The sequence below is a fragment of the Crassostrea angulata genome, chromosome 10 (assembly GCF_025612915.1).
Source record: "Crassostrea angulata isolate pt1a10 chromosome 10, ASM2561291v2, whole genome shotgun sequence".
Taxonomy (NCBI): Eukaryota; Metazoa; Mollusca; class Bivalvia; order Ostreida; family Ostreidae; genus Magallana; species Magallana angulata.
The window spans coordinates 21,411,220-21,431,597 of NC_069120.1; the positions used below are offsets into that span (position 1 = coordinate 21,411,220).

Below are 20,378 nucleotides of genomic sequence, written 5' to 3' on the forward strand. Positions count from 1 at the left end.
TATTGACAAACAGTATAATTTTAAGTGCTTCAAGAACTGTAAAGATTTTTTCACAAAACATATAAAATGTAGACCTAATCACTGCGTTTTCAAAACATTAACAAATGAAACTACCAGACCATATTAAGGCTGCCCAGGGTTAATTCTACATTTAACGGAACGTAGGTTTAGGGGACATTTGGGTTTTGAAAGAAAACAAAGAAAATTCTATTTGAAATTAATCTTTACCAAATTCATTGTAGAAACTCGAAATGTTTAGAGATTATTATCGACAACAAATCTGATACTCAAAGGGATTATCAAAGAAAAATCACTATTAAAGCGATAACCTTTATGTGGTTTAAATACTGACGGTATTTGTATAAAGGTAAATAAATAAAAATTATTTGTTTGAAAATTTTGTTTGTTTTAATTTTGTCGTCCTCCCCCGTAGGTTTGATCTTTTAAAGCGAGTTAAACGTTGAATTAATTTTCGGCTGCCAAAACTGTATGACGATAAATCGGCAATTTATATGCATCAAGAACTGTAAAGATTTTTTCACAAAACTTATCAAACGCAGAACTATTTCATACATTTTCAACCCTTTTCAGTTTTGGGTAATATTATATCGAATCAATAATATTTAAAATACTATTTTTGTCGAAATGTGTTGTGCCAGTTTAGCTACCGATTTGAAATACCAGAAACTGACCCGCAATATGCTAAAGCGGTGATGTCAAAAGAACCACTGTCAAGTTCGCTACTTCAAAGACTGAAGTTCAAGTATTTTGTGACAAAGATCCGTTTTCTTAATTTCATAATATCCTTTCTACTTATACCAAACAATCAATTATAAAGATGTTTTAGACATATTTTGCAACTTAGTTGTAAAAGGAGATTTGGAATGTCACAAACGACTGTACTTTTCCCCTTAATCCTACAATTATCCAGCTTTCAACTGGCTTGGGACTGACAATTTTTTCTTAATTCATTCAGTTTTATATTTATAGTAAGTTAAATCAACTATATTTTTTTTCTTATCAATAAGCAGATATTTAAGAATAAAAATATCATTATTTTTATTTTATCAATTGAAAAATTGCTGATAGATGTTGGTTATCAATCCTACAAGACTTCTAAAACAATCCTAAAATTCTTTTCAGGTACAATTTTGGATTGAAACAGACTATAATTGCTGTCACAACACAAACACACGTATTGCTCTATACCCCTTATCAAATGTGTGCTAAACAGGAACTTACCCGAGGATCAAGAGTTCGGGAAATCAAGAGCTAATTTGTTTAAGGGCATGTGAACCTGACATGAAACTAATTGAATAATTGAAAAAATTGTTTAAACAGACTCTAATCCATTTGTTTTTGTCAAAAAAGACATTTTAAGCATATGTTCGTGAGTTCGTTTCCATGGCAACGACCTTCAAACTTACCCATGTTCAAAAAATTAGAACGAGACAAAAAACCTTAAAAGCAAATTTAAAATGTCATAAAAGACATATTTACAATTAACTAGAAAACTTTTCTCACCAAAATATTAAAAAGGTTAATGAAATACTCTATTTATCTGAAAATGGATTATAAGAATTCCTTTTATTTAATCCGCTATTTTAGTTTGAATTTCCTCTGACCACTAAAAAAGTGACATTTTTTGACGCGACCCGAGCTAGAAAAATTGCAAAAAATACAATTTCCTATAATTACACTCTTATTTTTTTTATGTAATTTTGAAGAAATGATAAATAGCAAAAAATTAGTAATCAATAATTGGCATGTTCGTGAATTAGAAAAAAAAATAATAACGTCTGAATTTCCTCTGACCTCTATTGAAATAGATGCTACAAACCCTACATGCTGTTAAAAAAAGACGTATAATTCAGTTTTAAATGGCGATTTCTTTCAACTAGTTATACTGTGAACCTGCATAAGTTCTTGTCGAACAAAATTAAAGGAGTTGTGTTGTAAATACTACAACTAATTGAATTAAAAAGGCTGAAAATCCGAATTTCCTCTGATCTGACTTTTACAAAAAATCACTCTGCGCGCTTCATGAAAGTCAACACTGCCATAAATGGTAGTATTTCTAAAAACCAATCATATAAAGAGAAAATGATTCTTTAATTTAACAATTTTTTCACTTCCTAAAGAGTTTATTTTAATGGTAATTAACAGAGTGTCATAGTTGTGCATCTGATATAATCAAGAAACTCTAGTCTCTGTACACAAAAAAGAAAAACATGCATGAAAACTTTAATACACACAATCTTTATTAAGCCTTTGTTGAAAGATTTAAAATACAATCAAACCAAATAAATCACAGGTTTCATAAAAATCATATACTGATTGTAATTAATTTGAATTTCCTCTATCAATCTTTAAAAGTTTTGCCTGATTTGTAAGGTATTGCATTAAAATGGGTGTCGGAAAATAGGAGAATCTTTCAAATGATTACAGGTATAAAATGAAATGTGATACTTAATCATGATAATTCTTTAAATCATATTATCTGATTGGACTAAACAACACTGCAGATTCTGAAATGATTTATGATTTGTCCTTATGTATATACATGATTGTATGCAATCCTATAATTCCTTTGAACTTTGAACCCTTCCTTGGTCCCCATATTGGTCTTGATGCTATTTATAATGTATGATTGAGACTTTATCAGAATGATTATGCAGGGTAATATATTACAATGGTTCAGCCTCAATTTGAACTAAAATATAGAAAATGTGGAAGGCCACACCAATTAAATTTCCTTTTTATCGGATCCTGCATGCTCGTGTTTAAATAAAACTTTACAAATCATATCATTATGGACCGCCTCAAAATTTTGGCTACAAAAAATAATAATCTTATTATTTTATCGCTAGCCCGCTTGTACCCTTTTCCACTTAATGTCCGACAAGCAAGAAATTATATTGGTGTGGCCTAACTAGGATATGTATATTTTTTTTCATGCAAAAATGATAAAAATATAGATAAGGATAAGTTATAACAAAAATATTCTTATTCACAAAAATCATTTCAAAAAATATTTAAAATAAAAATTTTACTCAACCATACATTCATAACTCATTCAAAAACTCTGTAATTTAAGAGGACTGATATTTTCTGTGAGGCTTGTTGTATATAAGTGTCATAATGATGATCTCAACTTGATCTACATCAGTAACCTCATCAGGGTTATAAAATAAAACAGACTTCAGACAGATAAATGGATGGACAGACAGACACTAATAGACAGAAATGATGATTTGATATACTATGCAATCATCAAATTAAACATAATTATAAACATAAGACATATATTTTAAAAACCAGTTTCTCCACATGAACAGTATATAGCCATTACAAACTTCATTACTGCACTTGGTCAGTATAAACACCTTTTCAATTGATATCTATCAATTGTATTTCTTATAGCATATGCATTATCATAATATATATTCTTTTACAATACTAATTCTTAATTGTATGCATTATATGTCCAAATTATTCATGACTTTTGGAGTTTCAGAAATGGTTTTCAAATCCAAGTAAATGTAATAAATCATAAATGGTAGTTTATCACTGGTTTGGTCCAGTTTCATATTTCAGAATATGTTGTGCTGCTTATTAATTGTCTTAATATTATATCATAAATGTTGAAATAACTATTGTCATCCTTAAATTACCAAATAAATGATCCAGGGCATCAATCGGGAAAGGCTTTATCAGGATGAACATAACAGAGACAATAATAATAATAGCTCTTCTCTTCATCACTCATGGTTTCAGTTCTTTACATTAGTCTTATATTTTTCTGCATTGTGTCTTGTATTAGGAATGACCTCGTTAACACATACCAGTGATGTTCTCATCTCTTGGAGGTTTGAAAAGTCTGTATTAAAAAAAAAAAAAAATGATATCACTGGTACTATTACTTATAACATATAAGAAGGACTTATATGAAAGGATGATTTTAAGAATCTACATGTAGAAAAATATATAAAATTCATATAGGCATATCATGAAAGTGTATGCAACATAGACAGACAGAACCTTATATAAATGGATTATTCTATATAAAAATTTGATATCAGGTGAAACTTGTCAACATTTTATTCTAATCTTGAAAATTTAAATTAATGTTACTTAACTTGACAATTTCATATTTTATATAACTGTGTGTATTTAGAAATCTTGCGTTTTAATGATTTGAAAATAATGGGAAAAAAATAAGAATTTGTAACAATAATGAACCCAGCACATGAAATCTAAATATGATGTGAGCAATTCTATCAACCGATAAACCATGGTATACTAATTTTTCTTTCAACTGTACTTTGATTTTTACAGTTCAATAAAGGTGAATATCAGTCAGCTGTTCAAATGTTTTCACAGTACAGAGAATCAACATTATCAGTTATTGATAGTGAATAAAAGATTAATTCTTCATGTTATGAACTATACTGGCGTGCGACCAGTTCTCGCCGAGTACCATTTCTCGCCAGTACATTGTGACGTCATTTTATCAACACATAAAATTATAGACGAAAAATGACGTCACAATGTACTGGCGAGAAATGGTACTCGGCGAGAACTGGTCGCACGCCAGTATGTGCTAAAAAAATCATCAATAATACAAACATATAACCTATTCCTTACAAATATACTGTTCAAGCTAATGTGCATGAAAGTGTTAGACTAAAAATATTTTGTGAGTAAATGTTGGTAAATAAGCTTGTCACATGCTAGAGTAAACTCAGGGCCCTCTATGCGGTCAACCTTACCATTTATCATCAGATGGTTAATTTCATTTATGAAAATTCGAACTAAAATTGTGATTATTTTAATTACAAACACTGACTGAATAATTTTTATGTTTGAACAAATTAGGATTATTGTGTAGCTATTCTGCATATAGGCTAGGCGATATTGTTTTCACGTGGATAATATACGAGCATAATAATCTGTAACGTTAACATAATACAATATAGCACATGTCATGATAAGACACCTACCATGCTTACTGCTTGCAAATGGCAGGTTTAGATCACAGGGAACTGGTGTATGGTCTCGTCCTTTTTTCCATTCCCTTTTTATGACACCCGACATCAGTTTGTGTTCGCAATATTCGTCATACACTAATAATATCCATCAGTTTTTGTCATTCCGACTTGTTGTTTACATCGAGATTTGGGAAATTACCGGAAATCGGCGCAAGTATGTCGTAAACTTTAAGTTTGTAAATGATTAAAAAAGTAAATCCTTTTAATGTAAATGTTGATATAAATTATATTTTATGCAAATTCATAAACTTACACATTTATTATCACTGTTTTAAACCTTAAATTAAGCAAATAAACCGTCGATGTGAAATACGATTGCTTGTCGCCAGACGACAGTTCGCGTTGCGCAATGAACTTGTTTTTGTCAGGTTCACATATCCTTAATAACCTTTAGTGAAAAAAATCAGAACCGGAGACTCACTTAGAGCGATCAAAGAGTTACCGGTATTAAGACGACCCTTTCATATTTTTACTTAAAATTTAACGACAGCGCATCTTCGCTAGCCAACGGTTTTCGGTCCACTCCACTCCTCATAAACCCTTGGCAGATCTTATCTCGCGAGCAACTTAAGTTGTGCCCCTTGCATATTTACATTTTAATTGAACGAAACAACGGGTAATTTACACGATACGGCATAAATGCAACTTGAAAACATGTTGACTAGCTAGAATCGGAACATAACTAACAATGCTATTAGAGGGGCATGGTCACGATTTTGGTCAAAAATTATTTTCGATTTTAATGTTTACAATGCTTCAGTAGGACATTTTAAAAGGCAACCAAAGTTTGAGTGTCATTCGTTGAATTTCATGCGAGTTATAGAGCTAACAATTCTTTGCTATGTATTACATTTTGAATGTTGAAGTAAAAGTTTCGGTTTCAGACCTAAAATGAATGTGTTAAACGTTAGGAATTGTAAAGAAATCAAATAAAATACAGCTCGTTTAACCTTTGAAAGCAATAACCATAAGCAGGAACGTATATACTAACGGGATAGACAACTTCTACATTTGCAATGTTTACTTCCAATACCATCACACGAGTCTTGTAAAGTTTGTAAATTTCTGTTCATTTCCATGCAGTAAAATATATCGTCACAGTAAGCTGGTTTGACCATCGTTGGGGAGTCTCGGAGGCACTGTACTCGAGAACTTAAAGAGTTTTGCCCCAACTTGTTAAAAGCACTAAATGTTTTACCAATGATCGCAAGTGTGTTTCTTTTAAACATTAATTACAAGCGCTTGTTTAATACGATTGGATCAGCTACTCACAACTGCAACCAATCATAAAACGGAGCTTGTCACCGAGTTTTCGTAAAAATTATGTGTTTCTCTTTATTCTCTGTCAATAAATTCTTATATTTAAAATCGAATTAATGAGCAAAATAAATCTTAATTTTTTCTTTGGTTTTATGCATAGTTTACAATACCAGGAAACGATAACGTGTGAGCGCCATTTTAGTATTTACGTATACCATATCAAATTCTTAAAATCACAATTTTTAACTCACGAACGTTACATACATGTATAATGTTAGCTGTGTAGAAAAAACACAATTCAAAAAAAAAAGTAATAATATTGTACCAACGGCTGCAAAAAAGAAATGCGCAAAGTTATGCGCACTCGAACTGTAATCGGTCCCGTTCAATAATAAACTTGTTTAGAATAAATGTTACGGTCATTTGAGCAATTAGTTGTACCTTCATTAAAGAACGATAAAAAAAAAACCAATATGTATATAGGGAGAAAATTGGGATATAAAAAACGAGAAGTACCAAAGTAAATTAATAATTTTCCTTATCATCAATACAATATGTAATTTATTTTGATAATTTTACATCAATTTCTATTGGGTCATAAAATATTCATTATTCTGATAGCTTCGCAAATTAATGACAAACAAAATAATGTCTGTTTCTGATTGCTCAGGAACAATTTGGGTTGGCTTCAAATATTCTATACCACAATTATCTACTCATTCAATATTTAAACTGTATAAACTTCAGGCACGTTGGCGGAGGAAGTAAAGGACTGAGTTACCGGATATAGGATCGAACATTTATATAAGTTATTTACAATTGTTCTGGTATATTCACGAAACGAGGACTGGGGGTAAGTAATTACTATTGTTTCGAGAACGTTTTTAGTATCATTGCAAATGCATTTTCCCCCAAAGCAATGTTTATGAGTCACTTCAATATTAATAATAAAATTCACCAATAAGTTGACTATTTTAAGATCTACATGTACACGTCAAGTTTTACTCGTTATATGACATTTATAGCTAATAATTTGTTGTACAATATATACATATTTGGTGCAAATGTGTTTTAACACAGTGGGATTCATAATACACTTTGACAAAATTTAGGAAGAAGGCGAATTTGGAGTTTGGGTTGTCAACAAACTAACCATCAGATCTACCTAAAAGTTAATTTATAAAATGAATTGTTCAGCTTTGGTCTTTTATTAAGTAAAGAAGAAAACCATACATTTTATTGGAAAACTTTAAGAATATTATTTAGTTTTTCTTCTGAAAGGGATCAATAAAGTCTAAAATTGGCCACGGCCATCAAACACCCTAATATAGTAAAACACGGTTATACCGAACACGCTTAAAATGAATTGACGCTTACAGCGAAGTGATCTTCATTCCCCTTGAGTTTATAACATGCAATTTGAAAATAGTCTTAAGCATAATTATACCAATTACAACTAGTACATCATATGTACAGCTTTTATTATATATACATGTTTTATTATGTATACATCTTTTATGACAGGGTATATTTCAACATGAAGAAATTATTAACTTGGTTAGTGTTCCTGTCTTTGATGCACCCGGTGGTAAGCTGGGGCTTCTCAATAAAGAATCAGAAGAACCTAGAGACAAGATATTCTGATTATTGTGGGACTAAATCACTCTGTTCTGGGGAGAATTCCACCGAGACCAATTTATCAATGGACTGTCCCGAGTGTATTTGCACGAATGATTGTGAAATGCTTGGAAGATGTTGTCCCGATAAATCTTTAAGCAAGTGTGTCAGACCCGTTTATTCCATTGACGGACATATTTCTAGATTTGTAAATACTGAAAAATACTGGATCGTTTCTTCATGTCCTCAACCCGAAAATGACTGTTCAATGTCTCTAGAAAATGCTAGTCTCAATTTCCAACGCTTAGCGCCAGTAATTTCCAGAAGAACAAATATTACCTATTTAAATTCAAAGTGTGCAAAATGCCACGGTGAAAATGACTTCATTGAATGGTCATACTTTCTTCAGTGCAATGAAACATTAAATCTCAATATTTATTCGTATGCTGATGAACTATTGGAGGATATGAAACGATATGACTGTTTCATTCATTATCACTCTTCACAATGGAATTCTCGTCCGTGTGAAAGACCAAATTTAATTACAGAATGTAATCATACTGGCGACTGGGACATCTATGATGAAGACATAGATACTGCATGTAAAAATCATCTGGACCCATATAAACATTTTCAAAACGTTTTCTGCTTCCTCTGTAATACTGGTGTCAATCAACGTAATTCATTCAAAATTCAATATAATATAGCACGCGGAAATAATTCATCCAAACAGGCCAGTGTTGATCAATACATCAATGACACAATGGGTAATGCATGCATCGAAAATTGTGAAAATAGAAACGACGATGTCGTATCTTTCCAAGAAACAGTAGTACTTTTAAATGATACTTACGATATCAAAGATAAAATTTATAAGGCTTTTCTGACATTGCTATCATGGGATGTGGTGGTAAATGTCAACAATACTCTCTTAGCGAGGAACTTCAGAAATGAAAGCTTTTCGGTATCCTATGGGGACACATTGAACTTAACGGCTTTGTACGAGGAATATATCAGGTCTGGTGGGTATTCAAACTGGTGTCAGGCCGATTTTCGAGCAGACAGAATATTTCCCGGATTCAAAAGTAGAAGAAGTTGTTCTTGTAATTGGAATTGCTATCAGTCTCGTTCATGTTGCCCTGACATTGCGTACTATCAATCAAAAGCTTGTAAAGTACCAATGCTTGCTGAAAATAGCAATGGAAATACTATTGGTACCGAATCAATTTATCCCATTTTCTTAATTAGCAGATGTCCTGTAAACTACAATGATACCTACGTTAAATCAATGTGTGAAAACGTAGAAGAGAATAAACTTTTGTATATCCCTGTTATCAACGTGGACACTACTGAGGCATACAGAAACCATTACTGCTATCTATGCCACAACCAAGACAACTTAAAAAGAGATGGTGACAACAAATACATAAAAGCCTTTAATATCACGCTCACTTGTCCTACACTCCTATATCCAAGGTTTTTGCCAACAGTTGAGTCGCTGTTCAATTTGGCAAAGCTGAGTCATTGTTCCGTCATATTCTCAGCTGATCATAGGACAGAAGGATGTTTCTTGGACAGTATTAATACAAATATAAACAAATGTAACATTAGTGGGAATGTGACATCTTTCAGTACACATGCCAGGAAACTTTGCGAAGACCCAAATATCAATGTAATTGCTAAATCTAGTAATTTCCTTTACAAGAACCAAATCTGCGATTTGTGCAACAGTAAAGTGTATGAAGACCCGGTCGGAGTGTGTCTTGTTGACCAGTCCCTCATAAATATTGACCCCGTACTGTGTGAGCAAGGAGACTTAGAATTAGAAAAGTATCCTTTCAAGAACTTTTATTGTGAGGTTTGTGGCACCTATCCAGGTTCTATTAACCCATTGCCTACATATCCACCAATACAAGACCCTACTTACAGACAGCTGTTTTCTGTTTTGGATACACCAACAAGCAACTTTTATTTCAACACAGAGAATTGCCAGGAAAATGAGGTGCTTGATGTCTATAAGGTAATGTTCAAAAGATATTTATGACATTTTGTCAAGCAATGTAACTTTATTTGTATTGATATGTTGATTGTTTACTTTCAGATCTACTTAACATTATAGTATACTTGTGTGTGCGTAGTATGATATTATGTAAAATGTGAATATTTACATTTACTGCGTTTGTCAATTAAGTTCTGTTTCTTTAAATGCCTCCAAACACCAGGCTCCACCGTCACCAACAATTTAAAATCCCTCAACTCATTCCTCAACTCAAATCCTTTAAAGGAGAGTGCATAAACTTGAGGTCAATACTCATACTTGAGGCCAAGAATTGAGTTGAGGAATCTTGGTGACGGCGGGGCCAGAACCTAAACGCTGCATATGAATTTACATATAATTTACATAAGTGGTTCTCAAACATCAATTTCTATGTTATCAGTTTAAAAATATTTTTCGTACATGTTGTTTTAACATTTTACAATAATTATTCAACAAAAAGTTGATTTTATTGTTAAAAGCAAAATTTAAAGAGATAATCTTAATTGATTATCTTTTTAAGGCTTATCTTAACAGTCTATGTAATAACCTGTTAAGACCGACTTTTAAAAACAACAGTTCTTGCTACCACTAATTTACTCCCTCCGTGATTTGCAATCCATACCAATTTATTTCATAAAATACTCATTTCATCAATATGAAAATGTAATAAAGCAATTTCGTTGCGTCTAGTGTTTCCGATATTCATATGTTTTTGATACTCTAGTTTGATCGTGTGAGTTTTCTCCGAAATGACGTCATATATCTGTGCACAAGCCTAGTTAAGTAACTTGCATATGTTTAAATCACACAATAAACCAAGAGACTTTTTACTATTACTTTATAAAAGTCATTCAAAAACCTTAATTACAACATCGCAATGTCTAAACTTGCTTATTGTTTGGTGAAATATTATTTAAAGCGTATCTTCGGGCTAAATTCATTATGTGACTTTTTAAAGTTTTTATTATCATCAAATCCGAACAGTGACTTAATAAAGGTTCATTAAGCTTCATCTAAAATAAAATCATTGCTTACAATCATACGGATAATGGTATTGTAAGACGTTTAAGTGACGATTTTAGGTATGCGGCAAATTAAATAATTGATCGACTTAAGATAACTTAAGCGCGTTTTTTCAATTTGTCTGCTCAGCAAAAGCCCCTTTCACAATCGGCGCACGATCAGAAGCGACAAATTAAAAAAAATTAGATATGAATCGTAAACTGTTGCCGAAATAATCACATTCTTGTTATTTTTAATTTACATGCACTAAGTGTTTTTCTCTCCCTTACTTTGTTTGCAATCTTCTTTCTTGCATGAACCACTAAAATGCATTTATTTTCAATCCTAAAATAAATCTTTCTGTGCGAACAATTTCACAATCTTATCATCATCATCATCATCATCTGATCTGTCAAAATAAAGTTTGAAAAGTATTCCTTTTTTGACAATACCAATTATATAAACTGCATGAATTATATTACTTTTGAGGTACATATAAATTAAATCTAATAAATAAGGGATTTTTGATAGATAATATGAATTTTAGTTAAGAACTTAAACATGCATCAGATGTTTATGTTATAAAACTATGCAGATAAAGTTTTTCAATACTTTTTTCACCTTTTGAATATTTTTAAACAAATTTTAAATTCTACTTTTCAGGGCAAATGCAGAAAATTGTACTGTACCAAAGGAAAATCTGTTAAAAATTCAACTTGTGTACATTTCATCCCGTTTGTGAAATCCGTGAATTACAGAATGGCGTTTAAAGTCTCCCTTGTAACAAATGGGACAGACGCATACTCTGCATTACAAAATCTTCAGATGGTATTCCAACACGATTTCCAAGATCTTAACGTTTATCTCGAGTTTGTAGAATTTTACGCTTTTGTGGACCAACCTTGTTCCGTATTACAAATCGAACCACAAAACATGAAGGAAGCAACGGTATATTTGAAACTGATGATGAGACAATCAAGCCTGCTTAACAAAACAGCAATAGAGGAAAAATTATTACGTTTTAAACGTCTCACACTTGATTATAATGGCGTTTCATACACTTTTCAGGAAAGTGTAAATGCATGGTATTTTCCAGTCCTTTACCTGTCTGATGAACTAAATGAAGGTTGTCTTATCAAAGAAAACCTATATTATGATACCAAATTATTTTTTGATGTGAATGATTTACTATTGTGTACACAAATTGAATTAGAACCTGACGAATTTGAGTTCAGTGAAGATATGACCCGTGTTTATGTTCCAACGGTGGACATTTATTTTAATATAAACGAATTTCATATTACTCATAATGGAACCATAAGAATTTGTTCAGAATCATATAAGAGGATTGCCAAACCTAAACCAGCATCAGTAATGAGAACAATTTTAATTGTAGTGACATACATTTCCACTATACTATCACTTCTGGGGTTGACTCTTACATTTCTAACATTCTGTATATTACCAAGTTTGAGAACTCTTCCTGGCAAAAACATGATGTGTTACACATTGTCATTATTTGCTGCTCAGCTTCTTTTTTTAGTCAGATCACACAGTGAACTGCTTGATTCATCTGCCTGTGCTGTAATGGGAGGACTCACCCACTATTTCTGGTTGACTGTTTTCACCTGCACAAATATTGTCAGTTTTCACATGTTTAGATTGTTTGTGTTTTCCTCCTTGATACATGACGACAAAAATAATGTGCGTCAGTTCTTAAAAAACGTTTTCATTGCTATTTTCACCCCTACTGTACCGGTTGTAATTAACATAATACTAAGCTACACGGTGAACGGAACACAATTCGGTTATGGAGGTTCCGCTTGTTTCCTGTCGAGTTCTATAGCTTTGCTCTGGTTTGTTATACTTCCGATCACTCTCCAAATTCTGTCTAATTTATTGATGTTTTCTATTACATTTCATTACATACGTAAAACACCCAAAGTCGAGAGTTCAAAAGACAGAAATGAATTTTCTATCTTTCTAAAGTTGTTTCTTTTGACTGGTATATCTTGGATCCTACTGGTTGTTGACGGGTTTTTTGAGATTTCCCTTTTCACCTTTTTGGCCACAATAATAAACGGTTCCCAGGGAGTATTTCTGTTTATTTCCTATGTCTGTAATAAAAAGGTTCTGCGAGCGCTAAAACAAAAGTTTGTCGGGAAATCAGAGGGGACGACTTTCACAGGAAATACGTCTTTGATTAGTAGAAGTGGTGGGGCTTCGTTCAACAGCCAACAGCACGGAAGCGACACAACACGGACATCCAGAATTTAAACATTGATGTTGAGTTTGAGTTCTTAATGATCAATTCGAATCCAAATTTCAATTTTGTATCTTAAATGGACATAAAATTCATTTCAAGTGTTTGTGACGTGGATCTTTATAATTTATACACAGCAAATTAATGTGTTTTATTTTGAAAACAGTTTTTTTCTTACGTGAAGTATGTTTAGTACCTTGGATGATTCATAATGTCTTGAAGTCATATACATCATGATCATTCATTAAAAACAATAAAATTGAATTGGTTATGCTTTTTAGTGTGTCATCCATTGCACAGTTTTATTGTGTTACGAGACCCTTAATGAGCTTATTTCCGTAGCTTTCAATACTATGTTTCGTGAAGAATACGTACATTTTGCATAATAATTGCATTTATTTCTCAATATAACGCGACAAATACATGAATTTAGGCCAAACCTTTACCATGATACGCTAATTGTTCTGGAATTCGAAATTCTAGCTACGGAAACTCATAATATTCATTGAATAAATAAACACCTCGCAGTCTCTCTTTCTACAATCATAATTCAATTCTAAACAAATACTACACAGGTTCAGGATTATCATAAGTAACCAAAGTTAACTCTAATTTGTAATTATTGGAAAGGAGAAATCTACTAAGTGCCAGAGCATCCTCAATCCTCACAAAAATGAGGTGAATATGGTCGACCATTTAGAAAACGGCTGTGATATCCCCACACTGGCGAAAACATTTCTGTGAACGTATGTCAAGATAATTAACTTTTGGTGAACAAGCTTCCGTTTTAATTGTTTGATCATATTGAAAACGTTTGAGATTTCCACATCACAGCCATATACGAGTAAACGTATTTTCGTGTTACATGTACCAGGATACAGGGAGTGGTTGGCTGGTCAAGTTCCCAAAGGGTCATCCTTTACCCTCTTATTTTATAATTGGTCATTAAAAATGGTTAATATCCTTTAGCATGCATAATTGTTCTTGTTTCTCATGTAATGTTGCATTAGTTACATATTTCGTTTGGTATGTTCCACAAAGTCATTAATTCCACTTTCATAACTGGTCATCAAATATTTTAAAAACCCTTATAACCTATAGCTATACTGATACTGTTATGTCAAAACGAGAGCAATAGTCAGACAAAAGACCCGAAACAAGAACCATTGAAGTCCACAATCAGTATTTCGTAAATTGTCCTTATCTGTAGTTCATTAAAAGTCAAATAGTTGATAGCCCTTCTAGATCATATGTAACCGCTTCTATCAATATGCATTGTATGGAAAGTTAGGCAAGTGCTCCTAAATTATCATCCCTCAATCTATCTCCCACCTTAAGTGATCAATTAAGTCATCTTTAACATTCTTTAGTCTTTTTCAATCTGTTTTTCTGAAGAACTGCAGAATTTCTTTTTTGTGTCTTTGATGGACATAAAATTCTGGATATTCTGGAATAAAAGACAAACACATTTATAATCAATAATGTTTGACATTTAAAAAAAATAATTGCAAAAATTGTACCATTTGGAAACATGAATTCTCTCGCTAATTTGTTGTTTATAACATAATTATATTATATTTCTTATCATTGATGGTTGCCATATTACGCTCTTTGAATGCTCTATTGCAGATAATTTGTGTTCAATTGTCCATGAATGTTTTAGTCAAGACGCAAAAAAAAATTGTAGGAAGAGTTAACGTATCATTGAGTAAAATGCGACGTAATAGTTTTCCTTAATGCTGGGCGGTGAGTTTGCACTCAGTCAATACATGATACGTCAATACATGATACCGTCTAGAACAAATTACACAGAAAACGTTGTCAACACGCAGGGACTTTCCATCCATTACAATTCGTCCTGGGCATTATAAAATGCTGAACTTTAAACAAATTCACTCGTAACTGTTGAACCCGTCCAGATGTGCTGATATTTTGCAAGAGCGTGGGTGTATGGCTTTATGAGGACTATTAAATCAATACTTTGGTACTAAATAACTCATTTCCTTTCTATAAGAGTTGAGATTTCCCACGAGTACGAACAGTCCACGTTTTTCTTAATGATAAAAAGAGTGGTGATAAGTTTTATGTAATTGATTTGTAACAAAGTCCCTTTTCCCTTATTTTTCTAACAATACTGAAGGGGCATGGTCACTATTTAAGTCAAAATTTGTTCTTCCGTTTTTTTAATGTGTACAATGATTTAGTATTTATCTTGAGGGGAACTATTGCTGGTATTTTGGAATTTTTACGGATCGAATCAGATATAGACTTCGATAAATCAGAGCAAAACCTATTGCACTTACAACATATTATAAAAACAATTCATTCTATTGCTAATTCGGTACGATCTCTACGTAATGGATTATTAATGCAGCGTGTTTTTTAAGACAGTCTAAACGGAGGTGTTATATATATATATATATATATATATATATATATATATATATATATATATATATATATATATATATATATATATATATATATATATTCCAATTTGTACATTTTATACAGCTTTTGTTTACATAACAATAATTTCTTATCTCCGTATCTCTCTTATAATTTGACATTCAAATTTTAGTCAATCATTCAAAATGCACAAGAAATTTATTTTATACAAAAAAATTTAAAAATAAAATTACGATCTAAAATCGTGGATAAGTTCCGTTAACATGCATTCAATAGTCAGACAAGTGACCCAAAGAATCATTCGAGTCCAAAATCATTTATTTTATAAATGACCCATATTTGTAGTTTATAAATGATCAAATAGTTGAGAACCCCCTCAATATCATTTGTAACTACTTCTATTAATTGTAGTGAATAAAAAGTTAGGTAAGTGCTCCAAAATCATTTTTCCTCAATCCACCTTCTATCTAGATTAATCAATAAGACCGATTTTTACAATTTTACATCCGTCTTATAACATCTTTAGCCTTCTGAAATGTGTTTATAAAACAACTGCAGAGTTTCATTTTGGTATTTTTGATGGACAGAAAATTCCAAATACATTTAGAATCAATAATGTAAGACACTTTAAAAAAGAATAATTGCAAAAATTTTACCACTAGGGAACATGGAATCCTTTCGGTAATTCGCTTTTTTCAACATAATTAGATTATTTATTTTATCATTTATGATTGTCACATGGCGATTTTTACATACTTTGTTGCAGATAATTTGTGTTTAATTGTCAAAGATGTTATCAAATCAGAATGTGCTTTTACGATTTTACACAAAGGGGCAACTTTACTAGAAAAACGTCGAATTCAGATTCTTTGTTACATAGGTGGCAGGGGACAGGTTTTTTTTTACAATTCACTGTAGCCAGGGGATGAGTGTTTCCGGAACTAGAATTTCCTGACTTCCCATTCAGCACAAATACCTTTCGTTTAATTATTATAAGGCTAATCACCAATATCCGAGGAAAGTTACTAGTCAGAATGTGTAAAATTTTCTACAAATTGTTTTTTTCTGATATTTCGACCATTTCCTATTTTGCCCATTTTTCGTAATTTTTCAGCTTTTAAGACCTCCCCCAGCTAATTCACTGCAGAGGTTGACCTTCCGTACCGTGTGTAAGTTGCACCATCACATGCCATCCAGGCTTGGGATAATGCTAAATGTAATGGTAATGCATTGCAATGCATTACATGTTTTCAGAGTAATGCTAGTAATGTGTAATGCCACAAAATTAGCAAAACAGGTAATGGTAATGTAATTCATTACTTTCCAAAATCTAGTGTAATGCTGGCATTACATGGCATTACTTTGCATTACTATGCTTATTTATGCATGTTCATTTTAAAAAATGTGATGAATAAATGAATAGTTGAAATTGAATTTGATTAAATTCATTTTTAATGAAGAAAGAAATAATTCTTGAGCTAAAAATGTTTTAATTGTATTATCAAAAAAGATTTTTAAAAATTCATTTTTGAATTGTTAATATTACTAAATATAACAGCACAATTTCATAACTTTTTTAAGAGTGTTGTTATTAAGAGTTTTTAATCATTCAAACAATTTACTCTAATTAGTTTGCACTTAAATTAGAAATGTGTCAACAACACACTATGCCCCCAGGATAATCTAAGTATCAAAACAATCTATTGTTATAAGAAGTACTAAACACCCCAATCCCCTTCCCTTCGCTATGTCCCAATAGAATAGGAGACAGACATGCACCTTTAAAAGCAAAATGATTGCACTGTCCATCCATGATGATAATCAATATCACTTCCAATATTATAACCCATTTGTAAATAATTTTACTTACTTATTTTCTCTCTCTCTCTCTCTCTCTCTCTCTCTCTCTCTCTCTCTCTCTCTCTTCCTCTTTTATGTATTTTTTCTATTATTGCACTTTATATATCCTAAGATAAAGATCGTCAAACAGTACTTTTCAGTCCAAGCTTCGACTGTAAAACATTTATTTAGTATAGCTGGGAAGATTTTCAAACTAACAGGATGCAGTTAAAAGATGAACCCTTTGAAACTTCGATCATAAAGTGCAATAGCAATTTTTTTTGTCTTTAAGTGTCCTCAGTAGAAAGAAATACGATTAAAATACCGTATCTTAAGAAATATAACTGGGAAAAACCATCTGTTTAAGAAATAATACAATTAAGTGTCCAAAATTATAAAGATTTGTGTAATCTGGGGAAATATCTCTATTTAGCTTTTGTTACCCGCAACATTATTCCATAAATTGTTTTTCGATATGCATGTAATTCTGTGTCTCTATTTCGTATCCTACATTGTATCATGCCAAATGTCTATAAATATAATTTTACTTCTGTAATATGTTGTTCATAATGCCACAAGATGATTATATATTGAGCAAATAAAGAATGACTCTTGTAAAGTCATTGAATTTGAACCTGATACTGAGCATGAACCTGTATATATGTTAAAAAGTGTTTTATATTTGAAACATTTGCAAAAACTCTTTATTAGCTCTACTTTTTTAAAACAAAGTAATGGTAATTGTAATGCATTACTTTACTCATGTAATGGTAATGTAATGCAATACTTCAAGAAAATCAAGTAATGGTAATTTAATGCCCAAATTCATGAAGTAATGGTAATGTAATGCATTACTTTACAATGTAATTCGCCCCAAGCCTGATCACATCAATCTCCTTTTCGTGTTATTTTACCTCCCGTCTGTAAATTGCAATTTCACTTTGGAAATTCAACACAACAGTCATAGCCACAAGCTTCGCATTTTACTTCTGATTCTCATGTACTTAAGAAAAGGGGCCTACATATTGCATATCAATTTCAACAAGAGACATCCCTCTAACCAATGATAATCATTAATAATCATTTAATGAATTTTAGCAACACTGACATAAGCATTCAAGTACAGCAACTCTCAATTTTACAAAAATATTGACGAATACTTTATACGATACTGTCTCTTGCTACCATATGAATGTAGCAATGATATTTAAGACGCAAAAAAACTATGCTAAGAAAATGAACAGATCATTGAGTAAAACGCAACGTTATCACTTTTCTTAATGCTATGCAGTGATGTTGCATGAGACAATGCAATGTCAATACATAATACCGACTTGAGAATATTAAGCAGAAACAGTTTCCAACAAGTCGGAACATTCCATTCATTATGATTCGTCCCGGGCATTATTAAATGCTTGTCTTTAAACACAATTACACGTGAATGTGTAACACTTCTAAAGGATGTACTTTTATTTTGCAACAATTACTTTTATCTTTTGGCAACCAATCGATTGCAAGAACTTACGTGCGTTGCTTTATGAAGACTTTTGTTATATCTGTCAATAAAAACAATTGTAAACAAAAACACGACCATGTAAAATTATTCTTGTTGCTCGTGTCAAGTTGCATGTTTTATTGGGTAAGTTCCATAAGGTCATCAATTCTACCTTTATACATGTAATTGTTCATCAATAGTTTGAGACCATTAAAACTCATATATAGATGCCGTTATGTCAAAATCCGAGCGATAGTCAGACAAGTGACCCCAGAGACTATTATCATCCAAATCCACAATCATTTTTTCGATCATAAATGACCATTATCCGTAGTTTATATATGGTCAAATGGTTGCGAACCCTCTCTAAATCTTATGTACTGCTTCTACCAATATGTATTGAATGAACAGTTATGCAAGTGCTCTTTAATCATCATCCCTCAATCTACCTCCTATCTAAAGTGATCAATAAAATCATCTTTAACATCCTTCATATAACATCATTTATAACTGTATTTCCAAGACAATTAAGGGTTTATTTTTGTAGTTTTAATGGACATAAAATTCTGTATATCCCGGAATAGTAACAGACACAAAAACATTTTGAATCATTAATGTTTGACATTTTGAAAAAGAATTGATGCAATAATATTACCAACATGAAACCCTTTCGCTAATTCACCGTCTGGATTTTATAAAATTATCTTTTATGGTGGTCAGATGGCGATTTTTACATATTTTGTTGCATATAATTTGTGTTCAGATTTTTACATATTTTGTTGCATGTAATTTGTGTTCAGTTGCCTATGATGCTATTAGATAAGAATGTGCTTTTACGATTTTACACAATTTACGATTTCATTAGAAAAGCGTTCAATTCAGACTCTCTGTTATATAAGCATGTAGCGAAGGCATGCATGGCGCCAAAAAAAAACCATGCTAGGAAAAGCAAACAGGTCATCAACAGTCCCCGTTTTTTCTAAATGAAAACTTGATTATTTGTGGTGTAATCACAGCGCTAAACATATTGTTCTAACATTACTCAGACGATTATCATCAAAATTAATGTTAATGCAATCTTAAATTTTCATAAGGATTAGAATGTTAAATATAATCGGATATAAAAATCAATTTCCTTTAAATTATCATACAAGCCAGTTAACATACGGTTACATAAAAACAAAATGTTTTCGTTGCTTTCAAAGATTTATAACATCATGGCATAACTTAGGAAGAAAATACTATTCAGAAATATCTTAGAAAATATATATTTATATATATTTTTATGCATTAAAATTCATATCAAAAATGTATCGCATGAGATTTGTTCCTAATGACTTACCTAACCAGTGATATTCCAGTTATAGACCTAAAATGAATGTTTTAAACGATAGGAACTGTTTA

General features: G+C 31.6%; 1 protein-coding gene and 1 long non-coding RNA gene across 2 annotated transcripts; one reads left to right on the forward strand and one right to left on the reverse strand.

Annotated features, from left to right (window-relative positions):
• Nucleotides 1-1,267: 1,267 nt before the first annotated feature.
• Nucleotides 1,268-5,289, reverse strand: LOC128168298 (uncharacterized). Its single transcript, XR_008241321.1, has 2 exons — nt 5,004-5,289; nt 1,268-3,880 (listed from the first exon to the last, which is right to left on the reverse strand). It is a non-coding gene; the product is annotated as an uncharacterized LOC128168298 (long non-coding RNA).
• A 1,786-nt stretch (nt 5,290-7,075) lies between these two features.
• LOC128164616 (uncharacterized) lies at nt 7,076-14,591 on the forward strand. Its single transcript, XM_052828554.1, has 3 exons — nt 7,076-7,164; nt 7,836-9,948; nt 11,632-14,591. Exons 2-3 carry the CDS (start codon nt 7,849-7,851, stop codon nt 13,243-13,245), a joined length of 3,714 nt encoding a protein of 1,237 aa, XP_052684514.1. The 5' UTR covers nt 7,076-7,164; nt 7,836-7,848; the 3' UTR covers nt 13,246-14,591.
• The last annotated feature ends 5,787 nt before the right edge of the window (nt 14,592-20,378 follow it).